This window comes from Corvus cornix, chromosome 1 (genome assembly GCF_000738735.6).
Source record: "Corvus cornix cornix isolate S_Up_H32 chromosome 1, ASM73873v5, whole genome shotgun sequence".
NCBI lineage: Eukaryota > Metazoa > Chordata > Aves > Passeriformes > Corvidae > Corvus > Corvus cornix.
The window spans coordinates 46,507,764-46,529,714 of record NC_046332.1 but is presented as its reverse complement, the minus strand read 5'-3'; the positions used below and the strand labels follow the sequence as shown (position 1 = coordinate 46,529,714).

At 36.5% G+C, this 21,951-nt stretch overlaps 1 protein-coding gene across 2 annotated transcripts in view; it reads right to left on the bottom strand.

The window, feature by feature from the left end:
• Positions 1-2,120: 2,120 nt before the first annotated feature.
• The window catches only part of NUP58 (nucleoporin 58), a 35,893-nt gene continuing 16,062 nt past the window's right edge, over positions 2,121-21,951 (bottom strand). For both annotated transcript variants that reach the window (XM_039565473.1, XM_039565481.1), the window contains exons 12-16: positions 20,628-20,710; positions 17,460-17,661; positions 11,498-11,596; positions 8,604-8,699; positions 2,121-4,091 (exon numbers count right to left, since the gene is read on the bottom strand). In XM_039565473.1, the coding sequence (XP_039421407.1) occupies positions 3,922-4,091; positions 8,604-8,699; positions 11,498-11,596; positions 17,460-17,661; positions 20,628-20,710 (650 nt within the window). In that variant the 3' untranslated portion in view covers positions 2,121-3,921. The remainder of the gene's footprint in view (positions 4,092-8,603; positions 8,700-11,497; positions 11,597-17,459; positions 17,662-20,627; positions 20,711-21,951) is intronic.

The following is a 21,951-nucleotide window of genomic DNA, read 5'->3' as shown; positions in this document are numbered from 1 at the left end:
GACCTCTCTGGTTAGCCAGGACTGCTGGTAAATGATTCAAAGTAGGTCGGCCAGTTCTTCCACCAGCTCCTTCAGCATCCTTGGGTGGATCCCATCCAGCCCCACAGACTTGGGGCTAGGGGGCATGGCAGGTCACTGACCATTTCCCTGTATTTGCTGCATGTCAGCTACGCCTGCAAGGGCCCTGTGATGGCAGTATGTAACTGGCAGCCTCCTGGCACCTGGTGAACATTCAACACTGAGCTCAGAAGAAATGATCCTGAACTGAATTAAAACGAGTTGCCCCATTCACAGCAGAAAGCCTTGTGCCTTACATCCCCTCACCTCTCCCCACACTTTATCCCCATCACACCTCCATTCTCCTTTTAAGGAACCCATGAGCCTGGTTGAGTGGAGATGGCACATCACAGCTGTGCTGGAGGTCCATGGACAGTTGCAGTGGGTACACAGTCTTCCAGAGATGCTGCAGGCATCAACTCCATGTCACACCCCTCCCCAAACCCAGGTGCCCATTCCCAATAGAATCCATACCAGTCAATGACTGTGATACTTTAACTGTCCATCGGTGTCTGGAGACAGCAGCCACAGTGCTGAAAGGTACTTCATGAGAGGGATGAGAGGAACAGCCTGACAGCACAAGCCCAGCAGTTAGTTCCAAAACTACATAATTTGTTGCTGGAAATTTTTGCACATAGACAGTTCTTTGCTCTTAGAAACTTGCAAAAGAGTTTTAGGGGAACAAACTTTTTACAGAGAATAAGGCATTTATGCTCTAGGGTACTGATAGATACTCTTAATTTCTCATCAAGAATCTACAAGGCATTTCTTCTGCTGAGACATTCCAAGTATAACCAGTAACATAACTGAGCTGACATCATTTCTGGATTATTTCTACTGTTCTCATGAGTAGCAGAGTGGAAATAACTAAAGAATTGCCACTGACATTAAAGAGGGAGGAAAAGGCCACTAAAGCTGTATTCCCGAACCTTAATTTTAAAAAATGATGCTATAAATACAATCAAGATGCAAAATGCAGTTATGTTAGGAATATGTAGATGGAGTGTAGCTGAATTTGGATTTTTTGTGGTGAGGAAGATGCATAAACTCTGTCCCACTCCACCTCATTTCAATCTCCTCCCTCACAATTCACAAGAAAGAAGCAGGTGTATCTACCAAACTGATCTGACAGGAACAAAGACAAATGTGAGTGCAAAGAAGTTCTGGATCAGAAAGAGGTTCCTGAACCAACCAATCTAAGGCATACCTCTTTCCCTTCTCCTGCTGTCTTCATCGTAGTGAAAACGCTGAAGGAAAAACAAGTTAATTCTACTAAAAGAAAGAGGTCACATATCTAAGTTTATCCCACAGCTGTACAACAAAGTACAAACTAATAGAAAACCTTGTCTTACATGTCCCTTGAACCTTCTTCCAGTACAGACTTGTCTTTCTTCACAGAACAAGTAATCCAGACTTGATTTAATTTCATGGTGTTTAAATATAGGTCAGCTTCTTAACCGGCTTTGTAGAAAACCAAGCCACACCTTGAATACATTTGTATTTTACACTCTAATCATATTAAAATGTCCTTAAATTGGGGGACGGGGAATAATTTGAAACAGTGTCTACAGTGCTGATCCCTGAAAACCATAGCTAAATTCAACCACCCATAGTAATATTCTGGGAATATAATAATTTAAAATCCCGGTTTGACTTTAGTTTGTACTACAATATGTGATTATTCTATTATATAATCACTTTTTCACTTGGGCTAAATTAAGGACATAACTGGTTTTTAATGTGAAAAGAAACAGAGCACAGGTACCCAGGAGGCTCAGACTGTTTCCCAGTTTACAAAGCCATTCCTAGTGCTGTGTTATATTACACCATGATCCAGGTTTATATCATGCACTGTGAAGAAATTCTAGACAACCCCACAATACAATACCTCCCTTTACCCCCCTCCCTCTGCACTTTCAATCCAGGATCAAGGCCCTAATTTCAGCAAGAACAATTCTGTACTATATGAATTCTAGGAAAAACAGTTCTACATATTAGCCAATGAGGTTTTTGTTTCTCCTATAAAGTAGGAGAACATCAGAAAATGATCTCTCAGGCAAATATGTATTACAAGGATCACAGCATTATTGTTTTATTGTTTGCACAATGGTAAGTTGCACATATGGACAAACAGTACACATTTAGAATTAGTTTCACAAATTATTATAAGAGTCCAGTGGTTTAACATATTAACTATTAAAAAAAGCAGTAACAAAGGAATACAAACATTACAGTTTTGACTGCAGCCCAATAAGAGTTTAAAAACAGATTGAAATCAAAATAAACCGTAAGCTTTATTTTTCTGTGACATTAAAAAAACACATATCCCTTCCTCAGAGACTGCTCACAAAGATGCAATAACATACAAGTACAAAAGTGAAGAATTCTGTGCTCAGTTTCCCTTAATTTTATCAGATTAAGTGACATACCAAACATTTGTCAAAGAGCAATCACTGCTGTAGGCAGACACTTCCAAACCATACAAAATGGTAGTAACACTTTAACAATAGAAAGCAAAAGACAAAACCTATACATAAAATCAACTTGGCTCCAAAGTTTCATGCTCACACATCAACTGGTATCATTATTTGCAAAGAATCGATCTATTATTTCCTTCTTAAGATATTTTCCCAGATATTCTTTGTGCACACCCAACTGGAGATGCAGAACAACAAGCTATGATGTTGCGGTATGTAAGATTCATAAACTACTGCTGCAATAGCTTTAACCTTCAAATTACATAATTTTCCTCCTCTGTTCTTGAGCAGCAAGCTACTGTACTACACCTTGTTTGGAAGCAGATGCCCAACTGCTTTTAAGGCAGTGCTGACAAGAAGCTCATGAATCAACTTGGGTTTGTAACACCTAATTCGGGTTTTCACTAGGACAGCACATCCTCTCTCCCTCAACTGCAGGGGAAAGCTTATCCAGCCTGACAACTCCTGCTTGCAACGCAGACCTTGCGGCATCCTGAGCTTTCAGCTGAAATCCTGCAGAGCCCTACTCTTCAGCTCAGGAGAATAAAAACCAAAATCAAACAGTTTGGGAACATCATCTATGAAATGTCTCTGTTGAAATCTCAGATTCTTCTTCAGAGTTGGCTGCTAAATGGGTCAAGAAAAAGGTTAAAAAAAACCAAACCAAAAACAAAACAGCTGCTAACCACTATCTACCAAACTCTATGAAACAGTAAACATTGTATTTCAGCTGGTTTTAAACAACAAAACACAGAAGCAATGATGACATAGCCTGGGACCCACTATTTGAAATTCCTAGGAACATCAAGATATGGGACCACATGGCAACATGGAGAAACAGAACACACAAAGAAAAGGAGATCTGTCTGTGGGGTAAGGTATGCACATCTGTGTTTTATACATATATATATATACACATACATACACACAGATGTGTGCACTGTACTGTATATATTTACATCCATATAAACAAAACACCCTGAAGTAGATTTAAAGGCCATATCCAGGAACAGAAGATATGAACTCTAGTATTTGTACTAGAATATATTTTATCTGTACAAAAAAAACAAATATGCATATATTCATATGGTATAAAGCTTATTAACAAAAAATATTCTGCTACTAACATTAGGTTAAATAGATGATTTTACAAGAATCTTTAATAATAATGCAGTATAGAACATTTCTAAAACTAGGGCCCAAAATAAGAATACATAAACGAGTTTCTATTCACAAGAAAATAGCTGTTCATTATGATTTCACTAGGGAAAAGTAGCAAAATTTTTATAAATCTCCTGGGATGCAATTTAATTAACATATCAATCTAGAAAAATAGACTTTTCAGATGAACAAAGTTGATGCACTTCCCCCTCCCTAAAAGGGGGGCCTATCTTTTCCCTCGCTTGTTTCCAGCTGGAGGTTTCTTCAGCTGAAGAAGTTGCCCTCCTGTCCCAAAGCCTGCAGATGCAGGATTAGACACCCCGAATGTCAGGCCAGCTGATGCTGTGATGCCAGGATTGCTGAAGTTAAACCCAGATGTAGTCGAGCTCCCAAAGCCTTATGGGGGAGGGAAAAATATTTTAAAAATATAAGTTATATCAGGATTGTAAATTTTTTCTCCTTGAAGTTTTGAACACCAGCCACTTTATTACCAGCAGTTGAAACACCTTCTACCAACATGGATCAACAATGGTAAATCACTCTGCTAGAGCACTTGGACTTGCCATGACAACTTGGATATTGCAGCACTAACACAGACTACCTCAGTGAGTGCAATTACATCCTAAATCACAAGTCTGTTATACCATTATCCATACAAGAGTAGCACACGGAAGTCTCACTGAAACTGTACAACAGAAGAACCATAACTCCTCAGGTTCTCAGCATAAACATGCAATGCACTCCCTAAGGTGGGAGGGAAGGCAGAAGATACAGGTGGACCATGGACCACTCACTTCACTCACAGCAGACAAATGGCAAAGCTGGAGTTGGAGTGCTCAGCCTTCTTCCTACTGACTTGGCTACCTCTGCCAGCCTTTGTAACATACGCGGCACAGACAACACCTTAAATGTGAGGCAGAAAAGGTTCAAAATCCTTGCCAAATTGCTTATATTTAAAAACACCCTTTTATGACAGACCAAAAAACAGCACTAGAAACAAAGCTTTGGAAAAACTGAGCGACTAGCTGAGCAAATTGTGCTGTTTTAACTCCTCCACCCCCTTCTATCAAGGTAAACAAACTGAACATGTGGTTCAGCTATGAAACAACATCTGTTTAAGAAAGTCTTCCTACAGTTTCCAGCAACACTAACTTATTTGACTTTCTTTTATAAATTTATATCAGTTATGCACAACCAACTTGGATAATAATTGGATAGTATTAGAGAATGCTAGAAATTTCTCAAAGATTACTTAAAAAGAAGCAGAACTTCGTAACTTCACTTTTTGTTGTCTCAAGAGACCACAAACTAGTAAGTATGACATGAGCCAAGTTCAGATTTTAATAAAGAGCTTTATATAAGCTGTACCTGAAAACCTGCAAACAATTAAGATAACAAGAAAAATAGGACTGGTTCACAATCAAGAAAGAGTATATTCTCAATATGCATTACTTTATATTGCTTCATTAACTGTCTCTAGGAGACACTTAAAGCAATCCTTTGGTCACATCAGTATCTTCAACTCAATGCTTAAAATATTTTTGGCGGACAGAAATAAAAGCCCAAGTGGTTGTCTCATCAGAATCCTAAAGTAGCCCTTACAAGCCTGATGTTTTCTATTCTCTCATTTGCTACTGACACTCTGCATTAAGAACTACCTCAAAACATAACACGAAACTCTTCTTCCTGCAATGTCTGGACTTGGGTTACACACATCATATTGTTAAAAAAATTCATCATTAACATTCCAGTAACTCTCAGTCCTCTGGCATGCAGTGGTCTGCATGGAACTCATTGTCAGTGTAATGGCTGTGCACATCTAGAGTGTGACTGATGATAGTGACTGATAGTGTTCGTTTGGGTCTTGTCTAAATTTTGTGGGTTAATTTGTCTCTCATCCTAGGATGTAAGGGGTGAAACACATGCAGGTGTTCTTCCATTTCCCTGACAACTCTGAATCCCAGCCAAGATGTATCAGGGAGTCTCAGGAATGACAAAAAGTTATCTTTTTACTTCAGGTATGCGAGGTAACAGGCAAGCATTGCTTCCCATAGAAAACATCATGAATGCCATTCATAATAAAGCTGCATGTGACGTATCATGTCAGGGGCACAGCAGGCAAGAGCACAGTGCTCATAAATTACCTCCACCTTGCTGCTTCCAGATGCAGGGATTATTTTCAAGTATGCAGAGAAGGCAGTCTATGCTTTATTTGAGTAATATTACAGTAAGAGATGCATAAACTATGTGATAGAAGACTGAGAATTGTTAATTTAGATACAGCTTGGAAAGTAATAGCTGTTAGAAGTGACATTAAGGGCAGCCATAAAAGTATAAAAAGGCAGATGTGAAATTCATCTAAATGATTTTCTCCTGTCATGGCAGCATAACAAGGCCAAGGTACCAAGTTTTGTTAGAAGTAAACCAAACATTAAAGCTGAACATTCAAATGAAAAATTTTCAAGATAAAAAACTTGAACAAGGTATATATTGAGTCTTATTCCTGTTGCAAGAAAAGATAATCAGTCAAAGAATAGCTCAGTTTAGAGGGAAGACTCACAAAGTCTCAAACCATAGGTACAATGTGATCAACAATGTCCTTGCTGAAATTAGAATTATTTAATGTGCAAACAGTGATTTTCAGGAAGTAAACGACAACCTGCCCTTCGAGGACACAGCCTTCACATCTCCCTGAAGGGTGTTATGATCACACTTTATTCACTGGGCTTGTGCATCTCTGCTTCTGTCAGTAATCCAAAGATGAGTACACAACTCCCCATAACAGTATATTTTTGGTAGTTTTAATACTACAGGGAAAAACAGCAGTTGATCACATGGCAACCTATTCCTGCTTTCATCTTACATACCACAATGGGTGCTCTAGGTCAAAAAGTATTTCAAGAACAGCTTTGACTGATTTATTAGCCTCTCTATCTAAAAGTTGCTCATGGATTATATTAAGGTCTGTTTTTCAGCAGTATGAGTGCATCCAGTCATGATCCCACTTGATTATCTCTTATGTCATTTACTGAGGCTGCAATTCTTCAATAAAAATAAGTCTCAAACAAGAATTTTCAACTCAGATCTTCAAAGTATATTCAGCATGTTTGCACAAAAATTGCATTTATACACTCCCCCTCCTCTTAACGTTTTATGAAATTGTTAGGGAAATTCAATGGTGATTTTTCCCTTTTCCTGTTACTTTAAGAGTCTTAATGCCCTTTACAACAGCCCACTCACATTAGCCTTTCTGGTTGCCATTAAATGAATAAGAGTAGGAATTAAATGGGACTTCTTTTGGAGTCAGCTTTCCACAATGTCTCTGTGTTTCAGAGGGAAGCCTGACACACTTCCATCTCACATCTGTGTGCACTAAAGGAACTCAAGGACTATCAGAGGACTCAATTTTCTCCTCAAACACACAACTTGAAACTGAGAAGAGCAGTAATACCACTAGAAACATTTTCACATCTTTTAAAGCAATTAAATCTAACTCAAAAAAAATAAACATCTGACAGAACCAATTTGGGGATCTTTAATTTTAATTGTAAGATAAGATCAAACCAATGGAAAACCTGTGGAGGAGACCTGGGGCAGCCTAACAGCCTGGAACAGTGTGTGTTGGAACACACACTTAACTAGTATTCCCATACACATTAGTCTGGGAAAATACTTGAGTGCTCATATCTAAACCCAAGCAGCAACAGTGAATTCCAGAACCCAGATTCAGAAATAAGATGCAACCATTACACAGTAATATAAACCAGTATACGCTTTCAGAATCCTGTAAATGATATCTAAGAAAGAGGACACAATGGATTAAAAAAAAGTATATATAACCTGGCTAGCCTCAGATATCATTCAAACCCATTTATACACCCGCAATAAAATTAAAAATCCTATGCAATCCAGATGCTATGTGACAATGTTTTGGATATAAAACGTAAAAGTTAGTGTGCTTCTGGGCTACCAAATTTTTAATAGTGGTTTCTATTCCATAATCCCAGTCTAGATAAGGATTTCATGACCAATTGATTTTCTAAGCACAAAATGACAGAAATTACATTTCAACTGTTTTTATTCCTGGTTACCACTTTCTGTAGCTGAGACTCTTGAGATAGTTGAAAATCTTTATTTTATTTGATGCAACCTTCTCACTTGCAAAAGAGACACTGACAGCACTGGCTCCATGACAAAGCCTGGTCTGAGGGAAATGGTATTTAAATTGCCTCTGCACACCACCACCACCACAGCTAAGACAGACTTGCTATTTACTTTGGCTTGATACTCCCGTAGTGACGGACAACTGAGCCATACAAGTAGTTTTCTAATTCTATTTAATATATTAAAACTAAATTTTTAACTTTGCAGAGTTTCAAGCTGCTGAATTACAATGTTATTTATATACAATGGCTAATTTAATATAGGATTAGGAACAATAAGCTGCAGGGGAAAACCTTAAGCAGTGTAAGTCTTCCAGTTGTTTCTCATATTAAGAGCTAAGTAAAAGAAGGTTGATGCTTGGACACCAGATACTGTAAAGAGAGTTCCATCAAGAACTTACTAGGCTGTTAACATTCGTGAATGTTACACAGCCAGCTTAGTGAGTGATTTCTACCTTATAATACAAAGCTTAAAGTATTTTACAGGCCTAACAACTCATCACTAACCAAGGAGAATCCAGAACAAAAATCAGTGCTTCCTAGTAAATACCAGCAAAATTCTGTTTTCTTTTAATAGCAGTTGAACAAATATTTTTCTTGAGACATGATCCTCCTTCAATGTGTTACTGAAAAAAGATTGTAAAACAGACTATAGAAGCTATTTGATTGGTAATAGCTTAGCAAACTATTATTCCTATTTAAAAGGTAAATAGAGATGCCATGAATTCAAAAGAAACAAACCAACCTGCACTTAGACTTCCTGATGGTTTACTTGTAGTTCCAAACCCAAATGATGATGCTCCTGTGGCACTACTTCCAAAGGCAGAGCTACTTCCAAATCCTAGTAGGATAATAGTAAAGACATACAACAAAAAAAATTACAGACACAGCAATTAAAGACACATAGGTTTTAGCTGAGTATTCTAAACTCAAACATAATTCAAAGCATTATTTGGTAAACAAATATTCCTAAGATTATTGCCTGAAGAGTATTTTATTCTCGACACAGCATAGTGTTAAGAAAACAGTGCAAACTGGAAAGCATTGAGAAAAATACTACCTTCAAAATCCAAAACTGAGTAAAGGAAAAGTTATAAAAACAGGCATTGTAAACTATCAGAGTTTAAGAAACTTCAATTGAATTGCTGTTAAATTGGCAGGAAATGGTAACAAAATGAGCTAAAACTAAGAAATTTCAGATACAAGTTGCATGACTTTTATTACAGAAAGACACAGTCTTCATCTATAACTCTAGAAAAAAAAATATGCTTAAACCAGAGTAAGCATTTTCTTCAGTTTACACTTAGCTCATTTTAGAGCCGCTCCCCTTCCAGTTTATTTGGGATCAGCTTTATCTAGGAAACTACAGAATAGGTTAAACAGAGAATAGAAACAAATTTCACAATATTTAATGTGAAAAATCATCATAAAAGGGCAGCCATAGACATATAGCTGTGATAAAATTTAATGCTGTTGATTTTGTAATTGACATTCATAATTCTATAATATAAATTTGTTAAGGTTTCAAATTGTGTTATTAATAGGAGGTCACTTAGAAGGAAAAGTAAGTTGATATTTGCAGCTTGAAATAGAGGCCAGACAATAGGAACTGTAAGAAAACTGTATATTCTGCTATCGGCTATCTTAGATTTTCAAAGAGAACAGTATTTGTATTTGAGGAAATCATGCTCCCATCTTACGTTTCAAGTATCAGGAAAAATCCTTTTATTTACTGCAAACTGAGCCGTTAGCATTCCTTTACAGAAATATTTTTGAGATTTTAAAACCAGTAAGGACTGAACATATTATCTGAAGCAGTGTTCTCCAGTTTCCTGAAAATTTTAAATCAAAGGGGTATTAAGGGTAGATAATGGCAAGTATCATTTCAGTGTAGGACAGTTTGTTTAAATGATACAATCTTTTGCCCTATCCAGGCTGAAATTCATAACCAATGATCAGGCAAGGCTTCTGTAAATATTTAACAAAGCATAGGATCTATGCTAATAATATATACACTTACATGCAAAAGCCTCTGTTTATCACTGACAAAGTATGCAGACCATTAATCAAGGAAAGAGCAAATTTCCCCAATTAAAATGACACTTCCAGAGCATACACTAGAATTTGTCCTGTTCAAAAACCTAAATCCCTAAGATTAAAAAAACCCAAACAAACTTAAGTAATCAATCTGCTAATTTGTTTCCAAGAACACACCTACAGGCTATTTTGCAGGTATTTATTCTTCTACACTTGCTTCCATCTGATACTCTTACGGATTTTTTAAAAGACATTTTGCAAATTAATAATGCAAGCAAATACCTTCCTAAGTAGACAGCTAGGAAAAAAAAGAGAATACAGGTAAGAGAAGTCAGGTTTTTTGGCCAAAACTAGAAGCAGTTTACTTAGCATTTATTTACTTGGTAAGACTGGTGAACAATCTTTAGTCTACAACCTTTTCAGCAGAAATGGAAGAATTTTTATGGGGTTTTTTTTAAGGCATTTAAAACATGGTGAGGAAAAAGTGGTAATTCCAAAGTAATTTCCTTTTCGCCCATTATTTTCACTTTTTTTCTTGTTTAGATATACAGATTTTCTTTCACCTGAAACAGCTTAAAAATCTGATGAGAAGGGACATTGGTAGATTTAAAGATAATTTCAAGATGATTATTTAAGGTAAAACTCATGTAATATTCAAGTTACATCACCTTCCCAATACTGAGGGACATTTAATTATTTTAAATGCATTACAACACTGACTCATATGTTCAGCTCATAGGTAAAATGTAGGAATGTGGACTGAGGCTGCAGAGAAGGGAGGCTATAACAAGAAAAACCACATTATGTTTGTGGTCAGCAGAGGTAACAATTTTCTTTGCAGATCTTCTAAAAGCTTCAGAAGACATTAGTGTCTGCAGGAACGCCAACCTATATAGGCAGGAAATTTATATGCCGATTAGATTCTACTAACCACTTAAATGCTATCTGTAGTTCTAGTACTGAGAACACACTACACTTAAAAGAAAAGGTCTACTCTTTCACAGTCATGTGTCCTCCTGGAACATATTCCCCACCAGCACTATTAACATTTTCGTAAGTATTTTTCCCCTCACTTTCACATGTTGCTTTTTCAGCCTGGAGAAAGATTTTTTTTTCCACCTCACCACTGAGGCACAGAGTGACTGCTAAAGCAAACAAATTTGAGCAAACAGGATTCCAGAACAGCAGTAACTTTTTTAACATTTATTCTTAATACAAGCAGAAATGGGTCCCTACAGTTAAAAGGTGAAAAACTTCTGAGGATTACCTAGAGCGTGATCTAATGTCTCAGGTGCCCAACTTTCATATACGTAAAATTCAGTCAAGTTTAGTTCCAAATGGAAGTACTTGATGTCTTTCCCTAGCTTTTAGAGCACAACTTCTATGTTATTACCTCATCCTGTTCATCTTGGGGTTTCACTACAATGGCTTAGTCCTAGCAATTCCTTCTGCAAGGCAGGAAGAAGCCTGGAAAGCACAGACCTGCCAAATTGTAAGGTTTTCCCTGAAACAGATCATCCTCTTAGTGGAGTTAAAGGTTTGCAAGAGATTCAGCTGTGTGGTATAATAATTCAATGAAAGATTAGAAAAGTTAAAGTGTACCTCCAAGGCTTGAAGAACCTAAGCCACTTGATTGCAAGCCAGTGCCAATACCTGAACCGAATGGCGTTCCAAAACTAACTCCCAGAGATGGCTGTGGCCCTGGTACAAAAAAAATGAGAACAAACTTGCCTTACTCTTTTCATAGTAAAGAGGTCCTTTATTTACTTATTCAAGTATCTGATAATGTGAACATCATTGCTTTCAACAAATCCCATTAAGACCCCAGATTTTACCTCAAAATTTCTCACTTAACTGTCTGCCTCTACATTGGCAAAAATCTAAGAAAATACTGATTGTAATAAGGTGAAACTAACCAAAACTAATAACATAAAACCATAATTTAGTATTTTTAAAAGTTAACCAGTCTCACCTTAAACTGTAAAACGTTAATGAAAACCTTGAGAGAACTCATAGATAACAACATTTTGCCACCTGTATATTAATGGAATCAGAGTAAGGGAACACTTTCAAATTAAAAACATAAGAACTGACACTAATGTACCTAAAACTGTATTACCTGAAGTTAATTTAATAAATATGTTTCTTCAAAACTACTCAAGTATTCCATCCAAATTTAAACAGAACATTAAGATAAAAAACAAGACAATGACTTTATTTTATTAAATTTATTGTTCATTTTTAAGCAAGTCAATTACACAGTAACATGACAATTCATTTTTTTCCACACAAGTGATAACTGAGTTCTGTTAAGCTCTGCTACATAACACCATTCAATAAGGTAAACTAGTCAAACCACCTGTTTAAATAACCATTTACAGAAGGCACAGTTCCGTGTACCTTAATGAATTAGATACATTCAAAATTTCAGAGTCAGAGTTTGTTCCATAATTTAAAAAAGCTGACAGTACTCTCCCTGCATATTCACATTAAGATGCAGGACTGCCAAAAAACAATTTCAGTCTGCAAGATGAAATTTACAGTCTCAGTTCCTTTTTTTTTTTTACCTTAACCATGGGGAATAAAGAATCAACTTGCTAGCCCATTACTAACACATTTTAAAATAATTAATTCTGATAAATAATTAATATATTTTGACAGTTTTCACAGTACCATACTCTATTCCTGTCTTTTTCCAACAGTTTTCAGTGCACTATTATAGAAGTGTAACCATTAAAGATAAAATACAGTGCCAAACTCTTAATCCACAGACATCTGCACCTCTGCTCAAGATGGCCTTCTCCATCTTTGAACATACTTGACATCCTAATATCTGTGAAAGTGATGATTTATTCAAATATTACGATAAAGCTCAGATGATTTTGGCCTTTTTCCTAAACCATTATCACATCTGGGCTATTTTCATTCAAAATTTCCCATTATTAATATTTATATAGAGTTTTAAAATGTATTTGAAGCTCTTAAAATCATTTCAGTATTTGAAGATTTAAATGGAAAATCATTTTGAATCAAGTGAAAGGCACTGTATATTGAAAATTAACATCTTTCACTAGGAACACAAAATTCTTGTGATCCAAGCTGAATGACATCTGAATACTCCAAGTAGTGTTAAAACTAAATTTTAAGGGCAACTAAAGTTGTTAGCCTTCAGTCTCTGCTTAGCAGGGATAGTTGGGAAACCCAAGCTATTTCTTCCACTTAAAAAAAAAGTATATCAGATATCACAATTACAAATTTCAACAGATTTCAAACTAAAGTTGTTTACATCCAGTTTAAATACTGATACATCTACCTAGCAGCTCTTAAAAAATAAGAAAAAAGATTGACAATAAAAAAACCAAAACCCCCTACAAGTCAGTAAGCTAATAAACTAAAAGAACCCAAAACCACATATCCAGTTCCTTCTCAAGTACACAGGTTTCTATCTCAGTAGGAGGCACTGTTAGTGGAAGACCTTATAAACAAAACACTACAGTCCTCCAGGCCAAGCTTTTTACCAAATGCAATATGCTTTTTTTAGCGCCAGTATAAAACACGATACTAAAACACCTCAGATAATATAAAACAGGATCTTATGCCTTAGACTAACAAGCTTTTTATTGAGCAACAGCATATGGTATTTGTTGATTTTGTACCATAATGTTCTGAAGGTATCATCACTGCTTATATTCTTGTAAGTAAACATCATCTTCAATAGCAAAAAACTAGTAAGACTCTTTGATGCCTAGAGTATTAGCAAGAAAAAAATGGCACTTCTGGCTATTACAGGTACGAGACAAATTCTTTGTAACAAGTACTTTAACATTTTAAAACTTGATGTATTTGCCCTGTAGAGCTCTTCAGTTTAATGAACAGGACCCATTACAGAGAGCCCAGACAGGTCAGACAGATTTCCTATTGATGTTCTACAGTTTTTTAAATCACAGCTGCTCCAACAGTGAGCAAATTTAGCATCACAATTTAGATCTGATTCTGACAAAGTAATACACCAGTTAATTTTAACCGAGGTCAATATCAAACCACACAATAAAAATTTTAAGTGCTATAAAGATTTCAGTATCCTTTCCCATTACAACTTCAATCTCATACTGAGTCAAGTCATAATGCTTTGACTAACTTTGTACTTCACCAGTTAAGGAGAGAGTGAGTTGTTGGGGGGTTCTTTATAGAGGAGAAAAGGTGAGCTCAAAGAAAAGCATTTTTTTAGGAATTTAGTCTTACCCGAAAAAGATCAGTTGCAGCCTCATGCATTTACAGGTCTCACTGCACTAGGCTTTCACTTCCTTTGAAATATTTTACTGTAATCCCATTAATCATAATAGATTAGTCACCACCACTTTAACTTCCATGCTGCTCAAGATTGCTCAGGGAGGGTGCAGGTGAGGCAGTGTTTAAAACTCCAGCTGCTACTACAGGAAGGCATGACCAGCCTCGCTGCTACCAAAAAAGCTGTGCTCAGAATCAAAGTGCCAAACTAGAGAGAAAAGTTGTGTACAGACAAAACTTAAGCATAATTTCAATAATTCTAGCTCCAAAAAACTGCACAAAAATTGTGCTTTAATGTGCACACCACAGTCCTGATTATCCATCCCAGGCGAGCAGTGGAGTGCATTTTTGCTCCCTTTCCTCCATACGGCCACGACTCACTGGCTTTACTTCAGTAGAAGCCAGAAATGTCTTGGCATACAGAGAGAACACAGGGTGCATATCTACACCCAGGAACTGGGGAAACATTCCCTGATCCCACATCTTAGATGTAGCTACTAAACTTTTGGCTTCTAAAAATAAATGTAAAATAAATTATTATCTTTTTCAGAGAAAGAACAGTAACTAACTCTAAGTTAATCTTATGAAATACTTAACCCTGTAAACATTGAACACTTTTAAAAAGAGACTAAGCATCCTGATCCAATACTAGAGTATTATATATTACATTTTTCATCAAAAACTTTGAAGGCCAGATTGATTCTCTTGTTTTATTCTCATCTTCAAAAACAGCAACAGCATATCAGGTAGTACACAGACATTCCTTGCCCCTCCCTTTACATGTACCTCTTTTCATAGCCTTTTTTCTCAGAACCTTTTACCAACCCTCATCTAGCCCACCCTTCAGGATCTAGATCTTGCGAAGAAATATGTGCGCTTTTAACTTCTAGCAGATAGTATTTCCAATTCATAACAACATAATACAAAGCTAGAACATGCAGCATTTGCAGTTCTACTACAGCAAATGGCCATCAGAAAACTCAAATAACGAAATGAAGAGGAGGCAGTCCTTAAAGATTCCTGCAAAGTTGAAAAAACAGATTCTTCTCCTTTTCCAAAACAAAAAGTGGCAGCCTTAATCTGAAACTAGGAAAAAGTCAAGCACTGAAATCAGTAATTTAGGAAAGCTACAAAATGTTCCCATCTAACAAGCCTTTAGGACCTCAAGATATCTTTGAAATAGTTTAGGCCTGACTAACTGTAGTTTTGATCTAGAGGGAACTCAAAGTACCTTTTTTTGTTCATCTAACCCTAAAGAGTTTTAAGTATTCTTGAAGTGCCACTCAGAACATCGATCTATTTCTATTTCTTCAGCTCCTCAAGTGAGTTGCACAGAGGGCAAAAGTATTACAACTGAATAAGCAGTAAAAAGATTGATGCCTACTTCTGTTGGCATGTTTGATATAAATTAATGGCTTTGTTCTATCTGCATCACTCTTGTAGCTGACATATTTTTGGGGTTTAAAATACTCTGTCAAAACAACCACGAAAAAAAGAGACAAACCCCAAACCAACCTTCACAAATTCCGATTTGTTCCTTTCACTATAAAATGTTACAAAGTATCTCACAGTATAGAGTCACATTACCTCAGTTGTGTTGGTACAGGCCAATTCTGCCATTTGTTTTGGGTTTTTTTTTTCCCCCCCTCCTCTCTTCATTCCTATTACTAAGAGTATTCACAAAGTCATGCCATAAGTGGCATAAGTTTACTGAAGTCATTAGCAGTTCCCTTGAATCTGGACTAAGAAGTTCAGGAACTTCAAATCCCTCACCTCGATTCATGAAAATGCAGGAATGACTTTAAGTGTGACTACCCAACAGTATGACTTCCATAAACAACTAATCCTGTAATGACCACTGAGAGTCTTTAAAAAAAACAAATGTAAGAAAAGGAAAAAAATGAAGAGTAAATTACTTTGGCAACATTAGGCTGCACAAGCAGTGTGCAACAATACTACTATCTGTATTAAAACCACTAAAGCATGACATTACATTAACTCATGTTTTCTGTTTAAAACCAAACTCTTTTCAAGATGCCACTTCAACAAAATTTCCATGGATTAACATAGCAGCAACAGAAAGACTGTGGTCTATGACTGAAATTCCAAAAAGAAGTATTTCATAAAGATTTTGGGTTTTGTTCTGTTCAAAGTAGTTTGGCATACTTGTAATTTAAACCCATCTCCCTGCTGTTCAGAAGGGCAAGGGCTGGAAGCACATTGTATTTCTCTTATGAAAAGGCAACGACAGTCTAATAATGTGTCAAACTTAAGGTGGTTGCTGCATATGTCTCTAATTACATCATTCAAAATATCACTGCTGTTACAACACCAGAGAAAGCACTATGATTTTCAGTACACCTACGTAAATAACATTTTAGAAAATTAAAGGTAGAATGAAGCTACCTATACTTTTCATAATTTGCTGACATAGATATATATCCATGAACAGGGGTTCAAGTAAAATTAAACGGAATTGACCTTATTTCTGTTCAATGATGACATATAAATTCAGTTGTCCGTATTCTGAAATCCCTCTCAGAGAGGGTTGCTTAGTATAACAATGTCAATTAAGGTGCCTTAAGTTATTTCCTTTGCCGTATGTATCCATTCTTTATTAGGAGTGGGTCATGCATTTCCTCTATTTTGGCCTTCCTCTTACTCACACGCCTAGGCAGAACCACTGACCCACTCTACTTTCTCTATTAATTATGCACAATAGCAGAATGGCTAGCAAAAACTGCTCCAACATCATACTGACAAAGCAGTTGGCTACAAAATAAGCCAGGCATCTGACTTCCTATTCTACAGAGGTTTGCTTCACTATCTTTCCTGTTCTACAGCCTTTTTCATTTTACAGTTCCAAAGTGCTATATAAAAATGAATTACTAATTTTACATAAGGAAAAGATACTATGCATTTAGGTATTCTCTCCTCTCCAATTTAAAATAATTTACTGCAATGATACAATTTCTGGAAAGAGACTATACTACATGTATTCAGAGATGTTACTTAAGAGTGAAGACTCACATTCTGAGGGCTAAGTCAGAACAATACAGTAAATATCACTAATACAAGTAAATTCACAAGATTAAGTATCTGTTGTATAATTATTGCTAAGTCTACCCTGCATTTTTCTATTGGCTATGTATCAGTAACTTCGCTCATCACAACGTTCAGATTTTTAGTCTAACACAAAGGAAGACTTCATAGAAAATATTACACGAATTTACTATTGTTGTAACACTAATAATCTATAACTTGAATGCACTCAGACCTGTAGCAGGCTGTTGCTGCTGAGTAAGTGTTGCAGCCATTGCAACGGCTGCTGCATTTGGTATGTTGCTGAAAGGGGTCGGTCCAGTGGTAACACGTGGCGCGCTTTGCCACTTCTTAGCTTCTGTTCGTCTTGCCTCAAACACATCCATGGCATCTCCCAGAAAGCTTTTCCTGTAGCCAAGGTATTGGTCTTTGAGCATCTGAAGGGGATGTGAGGAAGCCATTTTAGTTCCATGTATTGGACATGAACCCTTAACTTAATAAGGAAAGAGAAGTTGTAAATAACATTTCCTAAAAGGACAAAAAATCCCACAAAAAACCAAACCAACAAACACCACCACCAAACAAACTAGAAGCTCCCTCCAAAACCCAAAAAACCTTGTCAGGCTATGAGCTAGAAAGAACTGGTTTGCAACAGCTACAGCCAGAACAGGTTCCATACTTTAATTCTGCAAAGCTGTTAGCGTAACTGATACCATTCAGTATGTTAACCTAAGTCTTTCAATGTTGGTGCAAATCACCACAATTCAATTTGTTTCACTGTACTTAGCTGATCCAAGAGGCAAAATAAAGCCACATTACTAGCTTATAAAATAACACACTTTCCTTAAGTGTTACCCTTTCTCCATGGAGTCTCCTTTTGCTCCCCCATCACCTTCACCTGTGTTTCTTTCCTTCCTTTCACTCTTGCATTTCTTCTTACCACAAAGAAGCTACCAGAATTTTAGAACTCACTCTTGTTTCTGATGCATTTCATTAGCAGTGTAACACAGTCCAAATGCAACACATCATTCTGCCTTAGGGTAACAAATCTGCTGTGCCGTGTCCCACCTTCCCTTGCCCCTGTCCTTTCCACCCTCAAAACTCCACCACCTTCTGTGGCAACAGCCCAGCTTGGCTTGTTCATCATGAGCAATTTCTGTCACAGATGAGGAAACTACAGATACCCTGCGTAACAAAAAAAGAATAAATACCTTTAACTAGATAACTGATAGAATTATTTCCATCTTATAACAGAAAATCTTTAAATGCAATAGATTTATTAAAGGACAACAGTTTCCAGTTTATGGAAGGCATACTATGTCCTGTGTTCCTGGCTAAATATATGCTTGTTTCCTCAAAGAGGAGTTTACAGTCCAAAAATTCTGACTTGGGATTTGAACAGCTATAATCCCAAATCTATCAGCAACAGAAAGAAACACACAAAGAATGACCTCATTATCACATCAGAAGTGCTGTCTTTGGAGAGACAAGACATTTGTAGAATTCTGATGGGATTTAACACAGTGCCACACTGACTGCCCTAAGAGTTGACAAATGGCATTCGATATCATGGAGCAATTCTTAAGGCTAAACTACACTGAATGATTTAATGACATTACCTACTCCAACTGCACCCAAGCGAATTCTCACTTTTCACTGACCTGAGGTACAGAATGCAGCTCTATGTTCATACAAGATAGGGATATATTCAGCAACTAACCCCAATTACAGTACAAAGATCTTTAAGGCCAAAATTTTTCTTTTTTACAACTTCAAACCACTGAATCAAAGTGTATGTGCAAACCAGAAAGCCTACTTCAGGAAAAGAAATTAACTGTGATCACGGCTCTGCCTTTCACAAACTGTATCACATCCATCTGATAAGGCAGAGACCACAGTTCCAAAAGTGCTCTCCTCTTCTAGCGTCTTGTAGCTGATAAACTAAAACAGATGGTTATAATGACAGATTCACTTGAGCAGTACATTCATCTGTTTTTTGAAGCTTTATTTATAAAATGCCTTCCAAAAATATCAGCATCCATGTGCACCCACTAGATTAAATATCAAAAAAATTTCCCAGAAGAAAAATCCTCAAACCACCCCCTTAATTTCAGGCAATAGAATTCTACGCTAAACGGAAGAAAGTCTTTCCTATTCAGTCACGCTGACAAGGTACTGAAGATACCATTGCTTATACCTGCATACTAATCCAGCTGTTCATACTTAAGAACAACAAAAACAACATCATCACAAAGACCACTGCACAAATTCAGGCTACACTCAGATCTCAGAAGCCACAAGGCCTGAAGACATTTGGGATACTTTTTGGGTAATTCTGCTGAAAATATGGAGGAGCTGATATATTCCATACCTGGCAGCAAAACTGATTTAATTAAGAGCAGCACAAATATCTGATGGCAGGTATTTGTAAACCAGTGAGTATCTATGCTGACAGAAGCAATGCAATGCAAGGAATCAAGATCATACAAGATCCTCAGTATTCCTGAGCTCTATTCAGAAAAAGTAAAAAGTTTCAGGAGTTTAGAGAACTAGTAATGCTGTGCAGAAGAAGCTTAGAGAAGGAAGCAGAAGATTTAAGAGCTATTTCCATTAAGTAAGTCACTCAGCAGAAACAATTTCAAACACTTGTACTCTTCATGTTGGTTTGTTTTGGTTTGGTTTTTTGTAGCCAAGAAGGATTCTGATGTTTTCAAGAAAAATCATGTATTGCAGGACAGTGACATTTTGTCAACATATCCAGAACTGTATGGAAATGGAATGAGCCATAGTCTGTGATGGAAAAAACAGACCTAATTAGGACCTTGGATACATAAGCTTTGATACATAATCTTTTCTTTTTCCTTCTACAAATACGACTTACCATGAAAACCAGATTTAAAAACAATAAAATAGACGGAACAACTTTAACCAACATTCCTTGATACGCTGAAAAATCTTACATATGGAAACTCACTTTTTTTTTCTCCTGTTACCTATTTGAGCAAGCGCAGATTTAGATCATCTTTGCTTGAGATCAAAAGGTCATTGGGCAAAAATCAAAATATACAAGCATGAGCTCAAAAACAGACATTTTAAAAACTGATCAACAATTAGAAGGAAAAGAGTTAGATGAAAAACATTTTGTAACTCAAATGACTGGTCAGTTGCTGTCATCCCTATTAGTAAATACTTTAAATGCAACTTCAGTTGAACAAAAGCTACTTTTTTAATCAAAGCACTTCTCCAGGACAGTTTGAAAATTTTTAAAAGCAGTCAATTTAATTAGAAGGATTAAAAAAAAAAAAACCAAACCAACAAAAAGACAATCTGAAGACATAGTTTCAAAAAAATGACTCTCTACAGTCATACAGGAAATACACAGGAACACATCAAAGCAACATACCTTTACATTTTCATGTATTGACTGAAGTTGTGCAGCTAAAGCTACAAATGTTTGATAGATTTTCTGCATAGCCATAGACAAATCTGTAAGAGGCACATAAAACACTGGTAAGTGACAATCTCATCATCAGAAGATTTAGTGTTTATACCAAAGCAGGAAGTTCACCCAAAGCCGATACAGCACACAAAACACAAAAACCCCCAAAAATCATCCAAGGACTACTTTTTAACAGGGCTTCAAACTATTTCATAAGGTACTGTTTTCTCAGATTTATTTTTATATATGTGGTAAAGAAAGTTTCCTATGATTCTATTATTTAGCAAAGGCAAAAAGTAATATTTAAACTAATTTTACCTAGTTACATAGGAACATTTTTTACCTCATTGGCTTTTACCTAGATACAGTTAAATCAGATTTGCTTGCATTTGTGTGTATTTTCCACTCTTTCTGACTTAAAGCACAGTTAAGTGTTCAGTTGATTTTTGGTCAAAGATAGCAGTAGATGGAAGCTTTATTTACATTTTAAAGACATAATTAACAAGCATCACAGGATCTCTGTATCTGGCTCTACCCACAAGCATATCATAATCAGAGAAACACAACAGGGAGCTTCTTGCCTACAAATCTTATATTTAGGATATCCTATTTCCCACACAGATATAAAAGTATTTTCAGGGCATTGACCCAACACTAAGGCAAAACCTTAGTACCAAAGGGAAAATTTCAAAGGTTTTGGCAGAATGAGGCATCTGCTCAAAAAAAATGGTCTTCTCATAGAAGCACTGAAACAATGTATCAAAGTGGAGGACAGAAAAGTGCTGAAGTGGGTCTTTCATTGTGACAAGATCAGCTTCTGTATTTCCTCTGAACGATGCACACAGTCTGAATGCAAATATATGTATCTGTATATCTATACACACACACACGCTGAAACGCCTATAGTAGCTATCAAGCTCTTGAAGATGCATAGGTCTAGCAATGATTCTCGAACTGAAAACGTTTGCATTTCCATAGGGGAATTTCACCCTTGTAAAACAGAAAAGCTGTAGAATCAATCTCATGCCAACCCACAGGGTTGCAGAGGCAGTAGTATCTAGGAAGACTGGACACAAGTATCCAAATAGTTTGGAGGCAATTTATTGATACTGACTACTAGGTATTTCAAAATTTTCAGGACATTCTGAGTCATGGAAACCTGCATGGCAAAGGAAGCTTTTCTGAATGATAAAGGCTACACATGCAATGGAGTGTTAACTACATCATTAGATCATTGCTGACAATATGCTCATATTGGCACAACAGATTGAGCCTTGCTTACACAAGC